This window comes from Hippoglossus hippoglossus, chromosome 8 (assembly GCF_009819705.1).
Source record: "Hippoglossus hippoglossus isolate fHipHip1 chromosome 8, fHipHip1.pri, whole genome shotgun sequence".
NCBI classification, from domain to species: Eukaryota; Metazoa; Chordata; class Actinopteri; order Pleuronectiformes; family Pleuronectidae; genus Hippoglossus; species Hippoglossus hippoglossus.
Genome location: NC_047158.1, coordinates 9,049,174 through 9,073,380, shown reverse-complemented (window position 1 = coordinate 9,073,380; position 24,207 = coordinate 9,049,174). Strand labels below are relative to the sequence as shown.

The 24,207-nt window shown below is 44.1% G+C and overlaps 1 protein-coding gene across 3 annotated transcripts; it reads left to right on the top strand.

Moving 5' to 3' along the window:
* The first annotated feature begins 5,201 nt into the window (after positions 1-5,201).
* Positions 5,202-24,062, top strand: ppp1r1b (protein phosphatase 1, regulatory (inhibitor) subunit 1B). 3 transcript variants are annotated; one of them, XM_034592213.1, is made up of 5 exons: positions 5,204-5,627; positions 18,538-18,627; positions 19,119-19,194; positions 20,885-21,013; positions 23,109-24,062. In XM_034592213.1, the coding sequence occupies exons 1-5, from the start codon at positions 5,523-5,525 to the stop codon at positions 23,285-23,287; spliced, it is 579 nt and encodes a 192-aa protein (XP_034448104.1). In that variant the 5' UTR covers positions 5,204-5,522; the 3' UTR covers positions 23,288-24,062. The 3 variants fall into 3 exon arrangements, with proteins under 3 accessions (XP_034448106.1, XP_034448104.1, XP_034448105.1); XM_034592214.1 differs by having other exon boundaries at positions 5,205-5,627; positions 18,538-18,621; XM_034592215.1 differs by lacking the exon at positions 20,885-21,013 and having other exon boundaries at positions 5,202-5,627; positions 18,538-18,621.
* The last annotated feature ends 145 nt before the right edge of the window (positions 24,063-24,207 follow it).

Sequence of the window (24,207 nt, the reverse complement as noted above, 5' to 3'; positions counted from 1 at the left end):
AGCCTCTCTGTGATCCAGATTAATGGACAGTTTCACCTCTTACAGTGATGGTTGTCCCTGAAATCCCCTGTGAAGGTATCAGCTTATTACCTGCCGCAGCTCCCGGCAGGTGGAGAGAATTAGGTGCAGTGAAAGAGAGAGGGGTTTCTGGAGTGGACTCTAACGGGGATATTTGTTTGATTAGATTTTTTCATTTCCTGTTTTTAGCCATACTTAATTCAGGATGCACACTCAGGTTGCGTTTGGTTTTTATAGTTTAAACTGAGGGGTGGTCTGAGGGGCCTGACATAGCCACTGTCACATGGTACAAGATGGCCCCCTTTCTGAGCAGATAGAATTACACACTTCTTCCCAATCTGTTTCTGGGGCTGGTTCAGTGTCTACAGTGTATCTGTGTGTGTGTGTGTGTGTGTGTGTGTGTGTGTGTGTGTGTGTGTTTGTGTGGTCTGTACAACGCCCATGTCACATATTTTGTACAGCATGTCCCCTGCACTTGCAGATAAAGCTATTATCAAACTCTGTGTTCTCTTTGTTCAACGATTTAATGACGTGCTGGAACAAGCACATACAAACACAGCGAAGCCCGATGAAAATAGCAGCAGAAGCACGTGGAACTACAAATAGATGGGTTCCAGCCATATCTGTAAATACACAAAGCAGCAACACGAGTAGAGCAAGTGACATATTAGAGGTAATTGGAGGTACAAACAAACACAGACACGGTCCCAGGGGGATTCAAACCCACAAACATTTTGTAGAGTGGCTCCTACATAACATTACAAGATATTAACTATTAATGAAGTTAATAAGGGGCATTGGAAACATCACACTGAGGTGCACACAAGCGTCTTTCTATTCAAGTAATTTACTTCATTTATCCGTTTAATATACTGAAGACATTTATTTTCCAGCTAAAGCGATTTATTGTACCTGTGAGTGGCTCTGCAACAGGTCACTTTGTTGATAAGACAAACTGTCCTGGGAAGTTTTACAATGACGCATCAGAGTTTGTAGATTTGACAGCTGACGTCTCTGGTGATCGCAGGTAGAGGAAGACACATAAAAACAGAATAAAACATGCAGTGTGATGACAAATTTAAACAAAGCAAGACAGTTGATGAAATAAAGCAATACAACTCAAAAAAGATGATTTAAAAGATGACGCTGAGGTAGCTTGTCTGAATGTGTGCTTTTTTATTTCCCATAATGCATTTTTGCCGTTGATCCCACATGTTTTCTGTGTCTATTTTGTGCTTTAATCTATTCTTTGTTTTTAAGTCTGTTTTTTATGTGTTGGTCTCTGCTTGAAAAATTATTAAACTTTTATATTTCATTTGCGCTCCATCTTGAACAGGAAACAGACTCCGTACCTCAATTGGAACGTCATGGTTAGATAAAGGATAAATAAAAAGATTAAAAAACAAATTTTCACAGTTACCAGCATATCCAGATTTCAGGACGACCCGCAGTTTCACATTTGACTCTAATCTGACCCTGACTGCTCTGGTATAGCTAAAGATGATGAGCAGACGGGACATGTCGGCCCCCCCAGGGAGTAAATATTGTTGGATTTCCCGGAGAACCGAATTTGTTGTCTGAATTTTAAACAATCGGATTTGCTGATGCCCTAAATCAGATTTTCTGGTGCTCTAATCCAGCGGCTATGCATATTCAGTGCGGTCTTTCTGTTTTTACTGAACTTTCGGTGAAATACAATTGATGATTCCAGTCTCTTGTATTAGTAATACACATGCTAAAATCTTTTACTGCAAATTATTATAATTATTCTAATGTGCAGCAAACCAAATTTAATTGATACAGGTTTCGTTTGTCTCTGTGTTTTCTGTTCCAGCAACGTCTGAGGACCTTTCATGAATAAATGTGATTAAGCCCCAGATTTTTTCTTTTCTTTTTATTATTTTTTCTTTGTAGTTATCTGCGTTTACTTTGCCCAGTAAATTCTCAAACTGAGCCTGAAAAACGCATTTTATTCTGCCAGAGAATTGTGATTATTCTTGGAGATTAAATGCCTCTTCTTCTCCGATCTCAGCTGATCCTCCTGTTTCTGTTTACCATGCCAGACTTTGCACTTCAGCCTGCGTTTGACTATTTTAATGTTCTCTCTAGTTTTATCTTGGCTTGTCCTCGAAGATTTGTTCATCGGGATTGTGGAACGAACTCTTTTTGGTTTATTACAATAAGTTATACAAGGACAAGTTGAATCGACAATAGAAGAAACTTTAACATCCAAACCTGGAAATTGCAAACAGACGCCGGGCCCTGGTCAGCACATGACGATACAAGAGCGACATAGTTTGGAAATTCTGAGAAAATGCCAAGTGGCAGCACATATTTCCTCAAAGAGAAACGCAAGACCCGCAGGAAATGATGTTTGATGTCTGCTTGTGCGGCTGAAATGTTGTGTAAGTGTACTGCACGACAATCTGACGTCAGTGTGAGGTGTGGCAAAACAGAGCTCACCTTTTCACAACAACCTGACATGATGCTCAGAGGTGACGCAAGTCAGAAGCAGACATGACGGCCTCAGGGCCTCTGCCAGGGCCTGTGTGCGTTGTTATTGTTGTGTGTGTGTGTGTGTGTGTGTCCTGTCTTGTGTTGTGATGCAGTTTCCTGTTTGGGTGGAGCTGGAGGCCATCAGTGAAGTGGAGGCAGCTGGCCACTGCTCATCCTGGCATTTGGATGAGCTCCCTCCTCTGAGTTTTAATTCTTGTATTATTAATTTATTCTCTCTTTTTGTTGGACTGGCATTTAGCTCCTGCCTGCCTTATTAGCTGAATTAGCAATTTTTGTTGTTTAAGTTAAAGGAGAATTACTACTTTGTTAAATAAAATCTCTTTGTTTTAACCATCGCGTGTCTTCATTTATTTGCTGTGGTCTCAGAGACAGGCCATAATATGGAACTGACTTTCAATCAGAGAGGGCAGCAAAATATCATTGAAGTATTTATTGGCATAATCTGGACTTAAAGTTCCCAAAATGACTGGCGTTGAGGGACAGGTGTCTTTTTATCCTCATGGATATTATATCAACTCACTGTCATTGGGTTTCTTGCCTTAGTTCTTTAGCATATGTGAAAAACCCAAAATATTTCCCACCAGTGTTCCAGTGTTTAATGGTTTTACCTCTGTCACAAATTTAAAACTAAGTTTCTGACTGAAACATTAAAAATCGTTTCCACTTGCCTGTCCTGTTTGACTGCCGGTAGATGAAAGAAGATGGGCAGCATACAAGGAGCATAGATGGGATCCACTTCATGATGCGACACTTCTGGCCGTATTGTGGCCCAGACAAAATGGAAGGGAAACTGAAGTTGCCCACTTGTAAAATTGCAAATATCCCCAAAACAATTGTGCTCCAGGCAAAGTGTAATCTGGATGTGAACCTAAAGTGGCCCAAATAGCACAAAACAAATTTGGGCCACCTTTGGTTGACATGCGGTATTGCTAAGGCTTACTTGTGGCCCAGATCTGGCAAACAGGAGTGGACCAGACTACAGCACCATCATGCCACGCGGCATGTGGGCCGGATGGCAGTGTGACCGTGTGGGCCAAATCTGGGCCAAAGCAATTTTGCTCTGTGTGTGTCTTCCTGGTGCTGACCTGACACCAGCCGATCAGCTCTTTGTCATGGCGTTAGTACACAGAGTGACCACAAACCAAACAAGTGTGTTTGTACAGAGATCAGGTTGTGAATATGCAATATATTTGTTTAGATGGAGAACAAAAGCCCTGGGGTGCACCTATGTTAATTATATCCTGCTCAGACACGGTGCCTTCAATGCTAAATGAGGCTTCTCTGATTCTTAACAAAAGGCTTAAATAAAAGATCACAGGACAAAACGTTCTCAGCCATGTTTCATAAAAGGATAGAAGTGTAGTGAGTCGCCCTCTTGAACAGAGCCTATTACACATTCCTCCTGAAACGTTGCACAACTCCGGCCCGAACACACTTCACCTTACACAACCTCACTGGATCGAGATCAAATGGCAGCGAGTGAGTGAAAACGGTTTAATTTCTCCAGACTAAGCACTCTGTGTTTTGTTTTGTCATAAAACCAAAACCACAACCTTTCAGGGCTCATGTTTTCTGACAGGCGCAATAATAAGCCCCCACCTGCAGGCATGTGGGGGCGGCACTTCACTTCGCCTTGCTTTGGACAGAAGTGGCTTTGTAGCAGAGTCAAACACCCAGACTAACCCTCGTCCACCCCCGCAATGGAAAGGGTGAATAAATAACACGTTGGCATGTTCAGCTCGCTCCGTCTGGCGGGATAAACACACTGTTGTTGAATGTGTTTCTGGACTCACGCGGTTGTGCTCAACCTTGACCTTCTTCTCTTTTTCTGCCCACGAAGCCCCTCCAGCCACCTACACTCTTCCCCTTCCACCTCCTCCTCCTCTACATCCACCGCAGATATCTCCTTCATTCCAGCCCGTGCCAAAGCTCAACTCTGCCCCGAGGCCAAATCCACATGCTCTCCGCCGTCCAAATCCCTCTGCCATGTGCAGGGCGAAAATAACAGCGAGGCCCTGAAAATACAGCTGGAGCTGCCCCTCTCTCTCACTTTAACATCCCCATCAACAACCTGCCTCCTCTCTCTCTCCACATCCAACACCACTTTTATCATTCCGTGTCCCTAAGTTTAAGTCAAGCTGTTTTGCAGGATAAAAAAAAAACATTTTAATGGCATATTGTCTCTGTTAGCATTTAATGGATTTCTGGGGCTTTTATTGAAAACCACTGGCCGTTTAGCATCACATATTAAACTCCAAATAAATCCAGTGATGTCAGGAGCGTGAGCTGAGCTGCTGGACGCCAGTGTACATCCCTCCCTTGCATCCTCCTCGCATCCCTCCTCTTGTTTATCCCCTCCTTGCTCTCCCCGCTCCCTCCCTCTCCCAGCACAAATCTCTCATTCACAAATAGAGGCCAAAAGAGGCTCAGCTGATGTGATGAGATTATTATTTTTTTTTTCTGATAACAAATCAACCTCAGCTTAGAGAGACAGAAAAACACATCCCTCCCCATACCCCATGCGACATCCTCTTCTCCTCTCCTCCACTATATTCACTCGGGCCCCTCCTCTCCTCCCCTCACATCCCCGCCTTCTTTCTGCCCCTCGGCCCCTCCCCTCCGTCACCTCCCCTCCCACTTCTCTCCCTCACTGACACATCCAACTATGTGCCTCATTCAACTCCTGCTGCACAGGTTGTGAGGGAGGAGAGAGAGCAGGAGAGGCAACTGCAAGAGAGAGGGATAGGTAGAAAGATAGATAGAAGACAGGTGGTGAAAGAAAAGAGAAGATCTGCTAACTTTCATGTATTCTCCAAGAGAAGAGGAAGTAGTCAGGGTGTGAAGGAGTGAGGCAGGAGAAGAACAAGAAGTTTTCAGGAGTGGGAATACCCAGCAGTGGGAGCTTTCTCCAGGGAGGTTTGTAGTGTGATCTTCAGCAGCGACCCCCTTGTCTCCACTGGGAGTCAGACCCCCAGGGATCCAGAGCCATGGAGCCGACCGAGATCGACGGGGAGCACAAGGAGAGGAAGAAGATCCACTTTGCCGTGCCATCTTCTGCGCCCACCAACCTGGACCCTCGGCAAGTGGAGATGGTGAGCAGACTGGGGGGTCACGTCGCTGTTTGACCCATGAGAAGAGGATTTAGTTTCAGTTCTCAGCTCTGACTTGTTCTTGTGTTGAAGTGTCTTCCATCTGTATTTCTTATTGTCTTTTATACACAATGACTCCCACCAGTCATTCAAGGAAAATCCATTTGCTACATGAAGTACTTTCCTCTATTTTCCTCCACCACCTCACTGCGTTGTTTAATCTTTGACAAGTTTCTCAAGCAGTCTTGGATTGTCTGGCTCGATCTGCCGCACAGTTGAGAAATGATGATGACATTTCCCCCGCTCTCTGTTACCTCATGAGATTATAGCCTCGCTGTCTCATCTTGACTGGTTTGACAAAGTGACACTGACACTAAAGTCACTCACTATCTCGTGGTTAGAGCCAGATCACTCTGTTGTAACAGCAGCAGCAGCAGCATCAACCCGGTGAACTTTACTGTGTCATATGTCTGCAACTGCTAATACTTTATTCGTCATATATTTTGTTAGAAACAACCTTTGCCTTTGTCTGTTAACTGACTCCGCGTTGTAAGTGTCATTCTGTGAAATGTTCATTCTTCATAGAGACAACTCTGATCGTTCTTTTTTCGGCTCTGTTGTGTGGTTGGCTCTTATTTTAGAACAGGGGGAAAAGTGGGCCAAAGTAGGAACCGTTTGGTGCCGAGGCAGATCCAGGCCAATGGCTCGTCCCTCCTGAGAGCTTAAGGAGAGATGGAACAGGGAATGCAAGAGAGAGAGAGAGAGAGAGAGAGAGAGAGAGAGAGAGAGAGAGAGAGAGAGAGAAATTAAGCTAAAGTGGCCCATGTGAAAGCTGAGAGAAAGAGAGGAAGATTCACAGCCTGATCTCTGGGTTCACCTGTCTGTGGGGCCAGCTCCCTCCGTGTCTGTCCCTGATTCACAGCTTGCGTAAAAAGCAGTTCTAATGAACTACAGTCGCCTGCAATCATGCTCCAGAATCATCACCTCAGCACAAGTTTGTTTGTAGATAACGCCGAAGAAATCGCTTCTCCGTGGTAGCGAAGATAGTGTGATAGTTGCGATTTACTCCAAGCAAATCATCAGGAATCATGGGTTTTTTTTGTCGCTTTATTCCATCAATTTTTAAGTAAATTGTCCCAGAACAAGTCGCCCTATCTCTTCACCTCTTTGGAGACACTTATACTGACTTGTAGAGTAAATGAAACAATGTTGTGCTTCACACGACTCACGCTCACATTTACAAACCCTTGCTTATCTTCTCCCCCTCCGCAGCTCTGATGCCTGTTTTCTCTTCCAGGAAACTACAGGATATTGATCCACCATATGTGAGCTGCTCCTGCAATTAGAAAAAAAACTTTCACTTCCCACTGGTTTGGGGAGGACCTCGTTGCTCAATGGTCAAACAGTGATCAGCTATATTTAGGCTCTTTTCTGCTGGCTGGGCTCCAGCAGGCTTCACCTTCGGATAGGTTGCATATGAGCTGTGTCCGCTCGGTGCTACTGTCATCTCATGCAAACATCAGGACGTGTCTCAGGAGCATAAAAACTATTTAAATATTTGTTTGTACGTGAGAACGCATGCAGGCGGATGAATGTTGATCGTTACGACAAAGCAACAAATGGGGGATATGGGATTCTGAATGTGCGTCCAGGACAGGATGTGTTTATGTGTGTTTAAAAGCATATAACAACAACCAGGGGCTGATGGGAGTCTCCAGGGACGCGTGGGTTTGGCGGCAGGCAACAGTTAATGTCACTAATTTTGTTGCTGTGTCCTCCCACGGCAATTACTGTCGCCCACGAGTCTGTGGTTTCTAACGAGTTCCTAATGACTATACCATTGTACGACACCATAACTCCTCACTGTGTTTGTTTCCGATGGCATTTAAACCCCCAAAACTCCTATCGACTGAACTGCCGCGGCTTGTTACTATGGAGATGAGCTGCACAGCTATGTCGCCCAGAGCTCCCCCGCAGTCGGCGTCTAAAAGGTCAACTTTAATGGACAGCTCTGTCTGACTGGACAAGCTGTTTACATTGGTGCTGTTGCATGTTTGCAGATATGTATGTTTGAATGCTCTTTGGTGTTAATGCCAGAGGAGCGTCTCTACCACCCACTCAGGGAAATAGGACATACAGTCCACTTATGAAACCACGTTTAAATTCTCTAGATCTAGATTTGGATTTGCACCAAATCAAACCCATTCATAAATGTCATTCTCCTAAACAAAGACTGATTTCTTTTCGTCAAAATCCATGAATTATTCTCTGAGAAATCAGCAAAAATGTTGAAAAAAGCACATCTTTCACAATGTTAAAGAAAAACCCATACCACATCCTTCCACCACGTTCTGTTGTAATCCGTCCTGTAGTCTTTGCATAATCTTGATGACAAAAACATAACCTCCTTGGTGGAGGTTACTATTGGATTATCTTGATGGTCTTAATGTTATATATCCAAGTATTTAGACATTTGTTTTTGTCTTTTACTACATAGTTTAATTTCAGATTAGAGGTTTTCTCTATCGACCCTGTGATTGGCTGTCGACTTGTCCAGGGTGTAACCCACCTCTCACCCAATGTCAGCTGGGATTTGTTCCATCTCCCCCCACGACCTTTAAAGGAAAATGGATGGATGGATGGATGGATAGATGGATGGATGGATGGGCTGATTGATGGAATTTTCTCAAAACTTTATTGTCTATCCTCCAAAAACTCATTTTTCATCATCATCTTTCTTTTATTTTGTTTCCACTGCCATTGTTGGCATGTTTGATGCCCGTGACTGTGTTCATCAGTCATCTGAGTTGCTTTTTGAAATCCTCCTATACCAAATGAATGTTTTTTAGGATAATCATTCTTTTGTAATCTTCACATTGAGAGTTGTTGTTGTCTGCGACGCCACAGATACAGCACATGGTTGTATTTATTATCCCCACCCCCCACTTTATACCCTCACACCAATCCTGCGTTCTTTTCGAGTGACGTAGGGTGATGTGCGCAATGTACGGAGATTAGGGTCATGGTGCAGACGTGGATGCGACATGCAGCCGTCTCTCCGTGTTTCTCCCCTCTCGACTCAACGCGACCTCTGAACCGTCAGGCAGACCAGAGATTCAAAGAGAATATCAAAGAACAAAAGCGAATCCGTCCAATGCTTTCCAATGGCAACACTTTTCACATTAATCCATTTTAAACCAAACAGGGTTATGGAGGACATGATTAACATTCCCCACCCAATCCTTCATCCTCCCCCCACCCCCCGCCCCAACCATCCCCCGTCCAGTCCCTGGGTTAAACATCAAACAGCGACCTTTGATGCGGCGTGTGTTAGTGGGTAAACATCAGCAGACTGGGGGACTGTCAACATGCAGTCCCTGAAAGAACATCTTGTCGGGTGGCACAAAGCATGCTGGGACTGGGCAAGAGGGTGCAGTGATCTTTCCCTGCATGTGGACGGACGGGAATGTCACCGGCTGACGCAGTTCGCCCGGTGACGTGATCTGTCAGTTTTATGAAAACCTTTATTTGTGTGTTTGTGTTTTCATGCTCGTCTGAAAGTTGCTGGCCCAGAGCAGTTTGTTGATGTTTTTTAGTGGCAAAGACCAAATTGAGAGAAAAAATATTTTATGAAGATGAGTTGCCTCGCTGGAAACCACAGATTCAATGGGTCTCTGTCTGCTGTCGGTTGCGTATGAGTCTGTTCCTCCCAGTTTTTGACAGTCCAGGCCTTTTGACTCGTTAAAGTCTCCGGAGCAACATGTTCATGGCCTCTATCCGTCCACAACACTTAAGCACAAAGTTTTCTTTCTGACCACTTTATTTTTGCAGCGCAGCTTCTGTGCTTGTGGGTGCATTGATGTGTGTCATGTGTAAACAGTTTAAAAACATAAATATTGAGCACGGGCGGAGTGATTCTTCACATGATGACACTGTACACAGTGAGCTGAAAATGCATCGTAATGCCCCTGCACCTCAGGCACATCGGAGCACGCTACAAAAGCCCTGACGGAGGCCTGTAACCCTGCAGCAGCACACCCCCATAACCTTTAGCGTCATTGTCAACAAGTCCTCTTTGTTGTTGTCACTATCCCACTCAGTAATTCACTTGTCGATTCAGGGATCTTCGTTAATCAAACAGAGTCAGTCTGGGAATGAGGAGAGACATCACCCCTAATGTGTGGTCATTCATCTCTATGTGCACAATTCTATCTGTGAATCGTGCAGAGAAATCTGAGCGCATCTTAACCCGGGCCGCGGCAACAACAGCAGGAGCCATATCTGTGATGAGAGGAGAGGCAGCGGATTAGAAGGGCAGCACGGCCACAGCAGGGAGAGAAATGGGGGTGGGTGGGAGGGGGGGTGAGAGCTGGACAGGATATGGAGCCGATTTTTTTACCGACGTCACCGTGTTCTGTTGCAACCGTGTCAGGGTCTGGACACCGAGCTGCCCCACCCCTCCCTGGTGATTTCACTGTCAGGGTCTGGGGCCGACGCCGGTGTCCTGCTTCCCTCCTCAGGGTGGTCACGCCACTGTCGGCATAATGAGAAGATCGCTGAGGCATGACACAAAACAAATGGGATTGCTCCCGAGCCGTGTTTCATCAACACAGAAAAAGACATGGCATTATGTTATTGCCTCAACGCCTGTTATAATCTCTGATTTTTGCCGCAGTCGTTGAGACTTTTATATCATGTTTATCTGGCGGCAACTTAATGAGCTTGCACGAGGGCGCGCCAGGTCATCTTCAATATGTTTGGGAGGGAATGGCTCAAAGCAGAAATACCACAGTAATAAATAGTTTGCCTGACTGGGACAAGAAACTATTTAATTTTTATTCACTCAATAGAATTCAGTAGAGGGTAAACCTCTGCCAAGGCCCAACAGTAAATTCAATCATAAACTGCACCACACAACACACATTCATATATCTGTTCACAAAATAATTTTTTCAAGACCAACACCACATCCCAGACAAACTGGTGACAGGGATGAAGACATAACCTCCTGGGTGGAGGGAATAAAAGGTGTTTTTGTTCGTTTTGAACCTATTCAACCTAGTGAGAATAAATCATGGTTATAATCGAATAAAACAATAAAATAATCTCAAGTGATAGATTAAGTGTGCCACTTGAGTTTATACATGCCATTTGCATCCTAGCACTGAGCTGCAAGCTGCACAGCAACCATCGACTGTGACCTTTTTTGCATTCATCACCTGTCGGTACATATGACGCAGAAAGATGAGTAACTATAGCTACTCTGCTCTTTGTTTGTGCCAGCCTGTTGACCTCCGGAACTGCTCATTGTGAGCTGCACAATGTGACGCCCCTGAATTTAAGTGCACGAACGAGAGGAACAGAATAATCACTTTTAGTCGTGCCACTGTGTCACTGTGAAAGCTTTGATTGGCACCTCCCCTGTTGTCACCTCGCCCCGTGAGCCGCTCCACCACGCGCCGTGGCCTGGCAGGTGGCTTCCTGTCAGTCATCAGCCCATTCGCACATTATCTCAGACACGTTGAGATGGTGAACCCCTTCTTTCAGCGGCCTCTTGAACAACAGGCAGAAAAACTACTAGCAGCTTATTCCATAAATGCTGGAGGAGGTACTGTGAGGGAGAAGGACAATAAGAAGAGGGGGTGGTTGTCTGAGTGCAATATCATTCTGCCAGTGGGCTGCAGCATAATTACATTTTCTATCTGGGGTCATCAGCGCGCCCCTCCAGATGCTAGCTGCAGCCATCTGTTTACTCAGTTAGCCAGTGGTGGGGCCGAAGGTGGCCACAAAAGTGTTGTGTGAATGCAGAGAAGCAACGTGCAGAAGCATCTCACACTTATGGGAATTCAGCCATGCTGCTCATTTGAATAGGAATCAGCTAAATGATGCGTATTCGGCAGACATTTGACCTCAATTAGCTGCAGTTGTGATTCTTTGACCATTCTTTGACCATGAGCACTGTCTGAAGGTGATGAGTGAGCGCAGCCTGAATGTGTCTGACAGAGCGATTCGTCATATGATAGATTTGAACACGAGCCTTTGGTTGGTTGTTTTTAATGCTTATGGAAACATTCTGTCTGTCAGCTTCGCCAGGACGGAGCACGTCGGCCTGGTTAATCCTGACACAAACACTGGGTGCATTTTTCCCAAGTTTCCAGGGAGAACATGCTCTCACACAAAACAGCAAGCAGAGATGCAGATGTCGACTAACACTGCAATAAGTATATAAATAGGTAGCATACATACACACACATGGCTGCGCACAAAGCATTGTGTTTATGAAGTTGTGTACTTTTAATTTGCTAAATGAAACCTCGAGTGAGCTACCACTTATTGCACTCTTGCATTTTTAAAACACATGAGTGTTTTAGAGTGTAAACATGTTTGGAATGTATCCCACAGACAATACAACATCCTGCTGTTTATATCTGGACTTATAAAACATATTTGTCTGCACTAGAAACACAGTGAGAGAAAAGAACAACGCTCACACTAAGAAGGATGTTTTTTCCGCTCATTGTATTATTGAACTCATAGCTGGATTGCACTCGGGAGCACCACGAGGGGTTCTGCCTGTGGGGGGGCATGGCACGAACCGGATAAAAAGGGCAACAACTCTGTTTAATTGAGTTGCTCAGATAACGGAGAATAAAACAGAGACAGGGAATGAAAATGTAGTAGAAATGGACGGATATGAGATGAAAAACCTCGGAGGGAGAGGCAGGGAAATGTCTATTCGGTGGAAGCACCAGAGGTTGTGAGGAGGAGGCGTTTCAAGACAGAAAGCAAGGGGCTGAAGAAATTCTCAGTCCAGTCAACGTTAGTTAATTTTAAGCAGCTAAAGAAACAAAATACATGAGTTCACAAAACAATTCAAATGGTCATCCCGCCTCTGCTGGAAGCTGAGTCACACAGAATCCCTGAACAATGAAAACAAAGAGCAAACTCAGAAGTTCAGACCAAAACACGAGCGATTAGACACTAAACTTTGGATGCCAATCAATTCAATCAATTAATCAATCAAGATGTATTTGTTTAGCCAATATTCACTGATCAACATTTGTCTCATAGGGCTTAGTGAGATGCAACGTCCTCTGCCCTTAACGCTGAACACGGTGAGCACATCAACAGAATCCCAATATTTACCACGTTCATGAGAAAAGACAGTGTGTACTGTAAATTGATAGGTGTATCAATGTTTAAAGTATTTATACAAAGGAAAAAGTCAGGGGTTAGGTGAAATTGATAGAGGTATTGCCAGTAGGGTTAGGGTTAGTATTGCCAGTAATGGTGGTATATGTGAGCAGGCCTGTTGTATGTCTAAGCAATCTAGCTGTAATCATAATCCACAATCAGGTGTCATCACGGTCCACGATGTGTCCGCACCAGCAATCCTGGATCTGCAACAATAAAGCACAAGGACTCTGGGGAAAAAGTCAAGTCAGTAACATGGGTTTGAGATTGATTTGGATTGCTGTAATTGCTTCTTTTGTGTGTCCCGATTGGTGATGTACACGCCCCGGTGGTCAGATACCACAAATCAATCTCCTACAAATCCATATCTATCCATCCGGAGCTGGGTGATATGAAGAGAGAGAGCGGGCTTCATATGGTGACGCTCCCACCTCTCACACACAGAGCCTGGTGGGATATAATAGAGTGCTTTTGGACACAGGGGATGGATCTGACAGGGAAAGGGGGATCTGTGATGCTCAGCTGACTCCCCCAGAGATGCTCGACTGTTAGCGCTGGTGCAGGGCAGGAGCTTCTGAGCCTTTGGATCTCATCCCACCGAGCCACCAGAGACGACTCCGATCTAGTTTACACTGTCCTACTCCTGCTGCTTTTTATAGGCCAGGGCCGCGACAGCACCAGCTTAGGTGAAGGCCTCCGGGGAGCAGACCCACATCGGCTGATCTGCTGCCGGGCTGCTACGCAAGAGCGTGCTGAGCCAACACACGCATACCTGTGCACACACACACATGTGCAAAGTCAACATTTACCAATGACTCATGTACACACACAGCACTGAGTGAGATATTGGAGTAACATATTGGAGTCATTCAAGGCAACTTAACCTCTTTGCCTTCAATTAAATTTGATTGACATAAAGTACAACTGTCATATACATTTCAAAACACAATTTAAAGGAAATCGTAAAAAGGGGATTACATGAAAATCCTTATCCTATAACTGAGTAGAGGTTTCTCTCTCCACCTCCTCAATGCGGAGTCAGCACATTTTTCAAATTCACTCCTGAGCTTGAGAGGAACTGAATTGTCTCCCGTCTGCGCTGTGATCCATGAGTCAATGTTTTTATTAAGGGCCACAGCTCTGTCGCCTCTCGGGGGCGAAGCCTGCAGGCGTGCACCTGTGGAGCTGCTGAAAGGCCACCTCAGCAGCTTGCTCAGAGCCCCCTCATGTCCGCAGCAGCTCAACTGATTTTAAAGAAACAATAGCTGCCCACGGAGGAGGAGGAGGAGGAGGAGGAGAAGATTTGGGAGATTGGATGCAGGCAGGCGGGCGGAGGGGGGTTAGAGGAGGGAGAGGGGAGGGATGAAGCACAGCACCACTAATCTCACATACTGTGCCCCAGTGTTGGCGTAAATGAGGAAGTCGCACACGATATTATGTAAGTTGGGCAGAGTGGGCTGGTTTTAAGGCTGGAAAATTACTAGAGTCACTGTGTGTGTTTATGTCATGTGGCATTGCCAATGTCATGCAGCAGCAGTGCACGTCACAACCACAGCCACCACCATCACACTCTCTTTTCAGATGTGCACAAAAGAGACACAGCGACAGATGCATTTGCTTGAAACACATGCATTAGTGTTTCCTGACTCCATTCATATTCTTGTGTCATTTAGTGCCTTTTACAACCTTTTTTACAACTTATCTGAGAAGTGGACTGTTGTCCTTTTCCTGGGTTAGGAGGTCAAGACTTGGTATTTCACAAGACTACCAGGACAATAACCTAGATGACACACGTATGCAAACACACACAGGTAGGTCATCAGAGGATGCCTCTTCATGACCTCAATTATCCCACCTAGTCATTTTACCTTCCATTGGTTTCACCATTCCTATTTTTATCTCCGTCTCAATGGACCTCGACCCAGGTCTTGTAAATCTTTCCCAGCTTTCGTTGTGCAACTGTCTCTTTCAATGACACCTCATAAGATGGGGGAAAAAAAGCTTTGGCCACATTGGAGGTCATGAAATGGACTTCAGACAGGAGAGTAATAGGATTTCTTTTCTTTTTTGTTTCATAAATTTCACAACAGAGACAAAAAGATAAAGATTGAAGCCTGGGACATTTCATACATCCCTTTGGAAATTTGCAGTCCAGTTAGCTCTGTCTGTCTGTGGCTCACATATTTTGAGAACTCTTCAGCTTATCGGCTTCGCACTTGACTTGTGTATTGTTAGGGGCCCAAGGGGGTGCAGCGTTGTATTTTGGTGCAATTTAGACACGTGATACGTTCAATATTAATAAACTTAGAATAAACCATGACCAGCGCTCTGTAGCAGCAGTAACTGGGACTCATTAACGTGAGTGATGTTGTCGATCACGACAACGGCAACAATTCTCTGCGAACAGCTCTTTGTGCAGCAGCAGTGGTGCAGCTTCAGCTTCCTGCAGTCAGGCTTTAGTAGCCGACTGCCGTGGCTCAATGACTGCAGGTCATTTTTACAGTTTCAGAAAGAAAGTTGCAACCGGCATCACCACAGGCCAAACAAACAGCTCGTTCCTAAATCTGGTTTAGAACAGCCACCGCAGTAGTAGCCTTCAACCAGATTAACAAAACCGAAACCAGTTTAACCAGAATAATAAAACCTAACAATGTCTTAAAAAGTGTGAGGACATTTGTACTCGAGTACATTCTTAATTGGGAAACTGACATTTTGTAAATTATGTATATAAATACTGAAAAGGTAGTTCTTGATTTGTCTACAGATTATTGTTATAGTTAAGCGATTATTGTTTGATCTTTTAATGTCCCAAAATAGTAGAAAATGTCCATCAGTGCTTTTCAGAATCCGAGGTTATATTTTCTACAATCTTATTTTATCTACAATGATATAAAACAGAGAAAAGAATAAATTATTCACAATTTAGAAACCTACCTGATCACCAATGAAATAATCAACATTATTTAATGGCTTTAATGCCACAGGACTTGGTCATGGCAACATCTGGAGTCTGCTTTACTCTCTGGGTTCGTGGGTCTGGTTGTGAGCCACCTCGGGCTGCCCTGCAAGGCTGTTAGCAGGTGTCAGGCAGGCGGCGGCAGCAGGGTTCACAGCGGCATGGAGCCCCAGGCCTCCACCTTGCCAGGGGGGAGAGATATGGGAGGTAGAAGGGGGAGGGTCAGAATCTGCGGATTGTCCCTTCCAATAAAGACAGAGAGAAGGAAAGGGACAGCAAAGAAAAGGATTATGATGATTATTTCAGTGTGGTGATGGAGAGGAGAGACGAAGAGGATGTGACATGAGGGTATTGCCACTGTCAAGGAACGAGGAATGGACGTGGAAGCAAACAGGATATAGACGCAGCGGAGGATCAAGTGAGAGGGAAATGAGAGAGAGACAGAAAGTGTGAGAGGTGCGGACAAGGCAGGAAAGCTGGAAGTTGCATCACTAGAGTCCGGAGTCATAAATAAGGGTGAAATCTATGCCTGATTAAACTGTGTTGTTGTCCTTTGACGGCGGCAGCTTTCCACAACGCGGCCCAGTGAGCCTCTGCTTTGGCAACACGCGTCTCACTGTGGTGATGCACAACTCGCTCAATAAGATGGAGGGGAACTGACCACAAACACTTCTCACTGTCCAGAGCAGTTTTACACCAAATAGAGCCAGGCGACTTAGCCGATGTCATGTGGTGCTGTAAACAGCGGCAACAAGGTTCATGTCAAGGTTGGATCGCTCCAGAGAGGACACTTGTTTGTCGGACCTGCTGAGTCGACTCAGCTGCACGTTTTCTATTCTCTGTGCTACAATTTCCCTGAAGGTAATTTTGCAGATGTCACCTATAAATCCTTTAAAATTTGTTTTGAAAGTGAGTCAAAGGATTGAGCTCAGCACATGAAATCTGTCTTTATGAGGCAAAGGGATATTTTTCTCAGGGCATTTCAGTAGCATATGGTTATTGAAGTGGTTCCCCAAAAATGATTTTGTGTATCAAACGTTCACTTCCCGCTTGCTTCAAAGGCACCTTGTAAAAAGAGTTTGCACTGCAGTTTACTCTGGAGGCTCTAAAACAAACAGGTGTCTCTTGTTATCAACTCCAACTGAGGACACATTTCATGTAGCAAATCATCTACAGAAACTTTAAAACTGCTCCGGCACCACCATCAACTTCTCTGCTGCAAACCTGTACAGGGCTGCAACTAATGCCTATCTTCATCACCAGTTAATCTGGAGATGTTTAAGCTATAAATTGTCCGAAAATAATCATTAAATGTTTATCGGAATTCCCAACACAAGTTTCAAAGTTCCATAAAATGTACGATTGTATAAAAAGATGAACGACACAGCTTCACTTTCTCCCACTATCAAGAAATGAAGCCAAAATAAAATGACACTTGATCAAACATCAGTGTGTTGAGAACTACATAAAATGGCAAACTTCATCTGGCGTGACTTTTTAATTTGGTCCATGTCCCATCTGTTAACATGGAGGCAGTGTTTATGATTCTTAGTGTAGACCGCCACCAGGGGGCGATCAAGATGCTATGGATTCACTATCAATCGTCCAAAATCCAAAGATATTGAAATTTACAATAATATTAAACATAAAAAAGAATGAATCGATTATCATGATAGTTGCAGATTAATATCTGGATCTCGAGAAAGTTCCAAACACTTTACAGCTAAAGCAACAACTTCTGTGCCAGTTGTCGATCTGTCCAGGGTACACCCCGCCTTACACCCAATGGCAGCAAAGATGCCCCCCCCCCCCCCCCCCCCCCCCCACAACCCTAAACCTGTTAAACGGAAAAGCTAATTGATGGATTGTTGCACCAGTCGTCATGCACAGCTCTGCTCAGCATGTTAACAGGTTATAAACATTCAAGTCTTCAAGGTTTAGTGCTTGACACTCACAGTATACATTTTGAGTGGAATGTTACATTAAAGTCCAGTGAGTAGCAGTTCTTGTGTAATTTGCAGTTTAAAATCCATGGAGCACATGTGGAGCACACAATGTGCATTCATTGGGCGCAATATTGGCAGCCGGATGTATGGGCACAGGACAAAGGGTTCACTGTGTCCAGTGCCTTGTGCCGGAGATGAAGTGCAACAGACCTGTAGTCAGCCCGGCCCTTGGTTTAGCTCTCAGACCATCAGCGACCTGGCCCTTGCCTCCGGGGAACAGCGTGAGGGGGTGCAGAAGGACACAGAACAGTGGAGGGGAGTGTCTGGGCTGAGAGCTGCAGATCATTTAGTCCCAAAAACCTGTTTCCATGGTGCCTCTGTGTTTGTGAGGGTGTGTATGACCGTATGAGGTGCACTCGTCTAATCAGACACACTCGGCACATTATGTGTCATGTGAGAGGCTCATTCATTCCAAATAAATCCAGTATCAAAAGATTTAAAACTAATTTAACGCAGGTCAAGTTTGTTTCTGTTCCGCACTACATTAATTTCACTGTGTACTGTACCGTTACATAACGAGTCTTCCTCTGCTCTACTGACCGTGGCATTCACTCTGACCCGAGCAGCATTGACCGCTGAAACTTGCTTTTGGCTGCTGACCCACGAGCCAACTGGGCAGCAGCATCAATGAAGTCAGTGCAGCACAGCGTGCCCTTCACCGGCAATGAACTGTCAACATTTTCCATTTGACTGATGCAACTTTGTGCTGAGCATTGGCAGTAATGCGGCGTTGGTTGGTTTGTGTGTTTGTCCACAGATCCGGCGCAGGAGGCCCACACCCGCCACGCTGTTTAGAGTAGCCGACCAATCGTCTCCCGAGGACGATCAGTCCACTCATCAGGTAAAGGTGAAGTAAAAAGTTGTCTTTTATACTAGGTGTCCGTGCTTCCTCCACCCTCACCATAAACCTTCAACATGATCATTTTGGTGTTTTGATATGTTGAATTCTGTGGTTTTTGCATCATCTACCATATCACCGACCCACTGGTCATTACCCTGTAAATGTGAATAAACCCTGTTGGATCCTGCCATATGTTCGTCATCGTGAATTTATGTTGTGTCAAACATTTTTCAAACTCACTAAGTTTTAATTCAAACCTTAAAGTTTCATTATTAGACATTAGAATTCAACAGCTTCACAGAAAATTCTTGATAATGGGCTTATTAATTCTATTAGGCAGCAAGTGAATATTACATTTTAAACAAACCTTTTTTTTGGATCATATCAGACTCAGACAACAGTTATTATTCTAAGTATTTATATCATTATCTGTTTGCTCAGGGGGCTCTTTAAGGAGGTTTTAAGGTTGAATTAAAGTTGTTTCTCTCTGTTTGCAGTGGGTTGTAGGAGAGAACGGAGTGCTCAAACCAAAACGAGTAAATCCAAACGTGTATCAGCCTCCATCACTCAAAGGTCAGTAAAAGCAGCACTGATACGGTCGTTGTGTGTTTTGTGATTCATCCTGGTGTTTACGTCCTTTTTGTTTTACCTTGCTTCGCTGCAGTTAAACTCGTCCTTGCTTCCTTCATAGTGGACAAAGAAAACAATGCATGCGACAGATGGGTAGATACGTACAGGGCCCTTGAAGTCCTGAAAGGCAGTATTTTTATGTGCACAAGATAATAACTTGTGTGCACAAGTTATCATCTAATTCGCAGAAAATAACAAATGATCTTTTAATAACTTGTACTCACAAAAACATAATTATCTCGTACCCATAAGATGCTAACTTGTGTGCACAGAATTAACAAGATATCCCCCTTTGGGACTTTAGGAGCTCTGTAGTTTTGCATTAAAAGCTTTCGTTACTGTTTTTATTCGGTGCATGTGCATGTGTGATATGCAAAGATGTGTTTCTGGTCTTATTGTTCACACAACAGCAGGTTCTTTATATTTGTTTGTGACAGAGAGGGAAAGGGAGAAAGAGAGATTATAGTACGACAGCTGTGAGACACTGAGTGTGAGTCTAGGAAAGTCTGGATCATCCAGGATTACAGTCAGTTGTGTATACAGCTGTGACACACACACACACACACACGTCAGAAAATCATACATGAACACAAACATGCCCTTGCATGTGTACGTGGCTCTTTGCTTGTCGCATGTGGTTGTCAAAAAAATGTAAAAAGTAGATATTTGAGCTTTTCGGCAGAGCTGGTGTGTGTTGCACGTCAAGTGATGATATAATGAGAAAGGAAAAATCGTTCCTGCATCGGACAACCGTCCATCATCGGCACAGATGTGGAGAGTGACAGAGAGAAGGGCTACCTCGATGATTTATAGTCACATAAACCACCTTCAGCTAGAAAAAGTGACCTGCAGCCTCGATGGCACACTGTAAATCTGTGGGTGTGACGAAGCCGTGGTAGCAAGGTCCCGCCGATACAGTGTGATGAGACTAAAATTACTATTTTCATTTGACTTGACTTTTTAGTTTGGTTCCATTTGTTAACATGGAGGCACGGTTTATGCTCTGTAGTGTAGCCAGCCACCAGGGGGCGATCAGGATGCTTTGGCTTCACTTTTAGGGAGCTGTCATATTCAACTTTATATATATATACTCAAGATACCTCAATGATTTATAATCATATATTCGACCTTAAGCTAGAAAAAGTGACCTGCAGCCTCACCGTAAATCTGTGGGAAAGAGAGAAAGAGGAGGAGGCCAAGGTGACCCGGAGGAAGCGTGTTGAGGTGATATCACAGAGGAGAGGAGAGTGAATAAGGAGGGAGGGAGAGAAGAGTGTGAGTCAGCAGCACTGCCAGGAGAGACAGCGCTGAGGAGGGCGGGCAGTCGACTGAAGACAGGAGCACAAACAAACAGATGGAGGACCAGGGTGAGAGAAAGGATAGAAAACAACAGTGAACGCTCTACTGTAAAAAATCAGTGTGGGAGACCTGCCTGTCTGTCTGTGCATGTGTTTCACTGGCGTCCTGCCTGCATGGCACGTGTTCAATAACCCCCATGAGGCTCGATAAGAGAAAAAAAACTGACAGTGTGGAAGCGTGGTAAAACCAAAACAACCTATCCTTCAATCCTTGTATCTGTGTCCATGTGTTTGTGTGGTCGTCTCCCTGTCTGTGTGTGTTTACCTGTGTGTAGCTGTGCAGAAGATGGCTGAGGCACAAATGCAGAAACTAGGTGTCTACCCTCCTTTGGAAGACCCTTGTGAAGGGGAGGAGGATGACGACCACTGGGAGAGAGAGGACACGTCTCCCACCAAAGCTGCTGGTGAGAGGGAGGCTCCCTGTCGACAACACTGCACACAGCGGCGGCAGGGATAATAACACTGTTGTGTTTATTCTCTAAAGGAAAAATACACCCCACGGCACTTTAACAGGGATGAAAACAGAACCGTGACATTGTGCCTTGATTCTCTAGGACTGGTTTGGTTTGGTTTGGTGGTTTTTTTTCTTATCTATTTAGGAAAAACCAAAGATAAGATAAAATGTGTGATATTTGCTAATTATTTACTAATTAGATACTAAATGTTATCGGAGTCAGGGCAAATCAGGGCAAAATAACCATTCAAAATGCATTAATAGATAATCTTTTATCAGAAATAACACTGTGAACATCCGAGACTGATATTTTACGCATTGTAGGAACAGCTAAAGGGGTATTTTTTCTTCACTTGCCCACATTTCTCATAAAGATTTCAGGCTCTTTTTCTTCCTGTCACCAGACGCCGTCAATGCCTTTCAGCCTTGGACAGTGTGAAAAAAATACTCCGTTTTCAACATAAAGCACTGGCCTAATTATGTTTAATCAAAGTTTATGTCTTATTGACGTCTCTCTCTGTCCAAGGTGAGTGTTATATTTTCAAATAATTACATTATATCTCACTTGACGTCATATTTGGGTTAGGGTTAGTTGCCTTAAATTCAATCGAGCTCCACCAAATTTCACATTCTCATAGATATCAGTCCTCTGAACATACCTTCAGTCAGCGACAATTTAGAAAAACAAATTCAGGATCCTCACCAAAATGGATAGATTCTTCGTTGACATATACCTCATGTTTTCAAACAAGATTTGAGGAAATCTGACGAGTAGTTTTTTTTGTAATTTTGTTCACAAACAAACAAAACAACCACAAACAAACAGGACGGGGTGACAACATTACCTGTATCTACCGTATCTTGTGGCATTGAGGAGAGCTGTAACATAAAACAATGTAGTTCAATTCATGTTAATTTCATTGTTGGCATAATCACAACACAGTTTATGTAAACTGTTTCACACTAGTGACACTTGAGGTGGCGTTCAAAACAGTATTTGTTATCCAGATTTGATTTTTCCCTCGTTCCCTTATCCTTTCTTTTTTAGTTTGGTGCATACCTTTCAAACGTCTGTGTAAGGGGGTCATAATCAGCTTGGGTGGAACAATGCCTGAGACAGAACACCGCACAAACACACAAACACACACACGCAAGAAATGACACATAACACAGCTACACTGCTGTTCTCAGAGGACGGGTTTTCAGGCTGACGTGAGCTCCTGTGAGCGTCGACCAGCGGCACAGGTGAAGCTCTGTGCACTGAGAGACGGGGTCATATCAGCTCTCGCCCCAAATCTGTCAGAGGGTACACTGCCTGCTGACTGGAGGCCCGACACCTCTGCCAGTCAGAGAAGCCAGACAGGATTAGTAAACACAACACACAGCATTCTGTTATATAGTCTGTGATCCTTCAGTATTCTCCTCCATTTGAACAAATGGAGGAGAATACTGAGAACTCATGTTCTCGTGCAGAATATAAAACCCTCTGACAATCTGTGCAAACTTGATCCCCAACCAAGCAAAACTAAAATACAAACCATACCAATCTTTAGATGAAGTGAACATTTTGACATAATCGCTTTCTTATTAAGTTTTTCCATTATATCACAGGAGCACAGTGGCATTTCATACAGAGGCCCAGTTGATGAGGCCTCCACAAAGGGATTTATTGATCACTTTGTGGAGGTTCTGCTGAAAAACCAATCATCCAAGCAGGATGAGCAGTGATCCCGACTGCGGCTTCTTTGATTACACCTCATCTGCTCCTTCAGTCAAGTGACACAGTTCGAGCCCGATCCGCGATATCGCAGACAGACAACAACAAAAAACATTGAATTAGATATGAGGTGTTATCTAATCTCCATGTGACATCTGGTGAAAACCCAGTGTCTAAAACGTGTGAACTTTTAAGGAACAAAAAATAAAGTCTCATTTCAGTCTCGTCCAGTTTGAAACAAGGTCAATGGTTACAATTATCAAAAGCAATAAAAAAGTTGTTGTGATGTTTTGGTTGCATCTTCTCACGTCAATTTCTGCTTCCTCAGATCACCAAGAGACGGCGACCACCGGGCAGTCAGACAAGTTCTTCAGTGTGAGAGAGACGGCCAAGCAGATCCAAGCAGCACAGGAGGAGGAAGAAGAGGAGGAGGAGGAGGAGGAGGAAGAGAAGGAGGGCGACCAAACTGAGGCGACAACAGTGGAGAAAAGTCGAGGGAGTAACTGAGAGCGAGAAAGAGAAAAAGGAGGGAAGTGGAGATTTGGGGAGAGAAAGAAGTGGTTGTTGTCTGTTTGAACATGTGGCGTCTGAAAATTGAGGACGTGGGCAAACAAAGATTTCTGTATGTTCTCCACTGGCACAGGGTCAGATGGATTAAAGGGAGCACAGAGAGAGCAGGTGTCACATATGAGCAGGTGAGGAATGATCTTCTGACAGAGCAGACCACAGACGCCACGTCGGCCCAACGTCCTTTTGTTTAGAATGAGAGTAGAGGGGCCAAGGTCAACGTGACCAAACCTTCCCTAGAACCAGACCTCTCTCCTCCTCAAGGCTCCGAGCTCAATAATAATAATAAATAGGATAAACAAAGGCTGTCTGACCAATTCAAAAGCTCTTGAAGGTCTTTAAATGAACTACCACTTCATTTGAAACATTCCCAATAACCCTTTGATTACAATGTGCCTGCACTGCCACCCTGTGGTAGGAAGCAGGACTGGCAACCTTAAAGTGGCGATCGAGCCAAAAACAACGTTCACAAAACTACTTAAAGTTTTTAATCCTTTGTGTTTTCACCTCGTTCTTGCAATAAAATTGTCTATTTGTCCACAACTGCTACACAGGAAATGACGCAGTTTGTAATCCAGCTGTTTTTCTCATCAATATCATCTTCACTGTCTTCTCACGCTCCTAACATTATATCAGAGACACAGAATCAGTGAGGAATGAGATATTACAGATTATAGACTTTAATGTTTGGCCGCTGGAAGTTTTATTCATTAAAGCCTAAAAAGTATAAAAGGCCTCAAACCATTTCTCATGATCTATTTCTGCACTGAAAAAAGAAAATATTTTACCAAATAATAAGTGATCACTTGAATTGGTAACACACAAATGAATTAAGTTTTGTCATATTAAAATTAAATTAA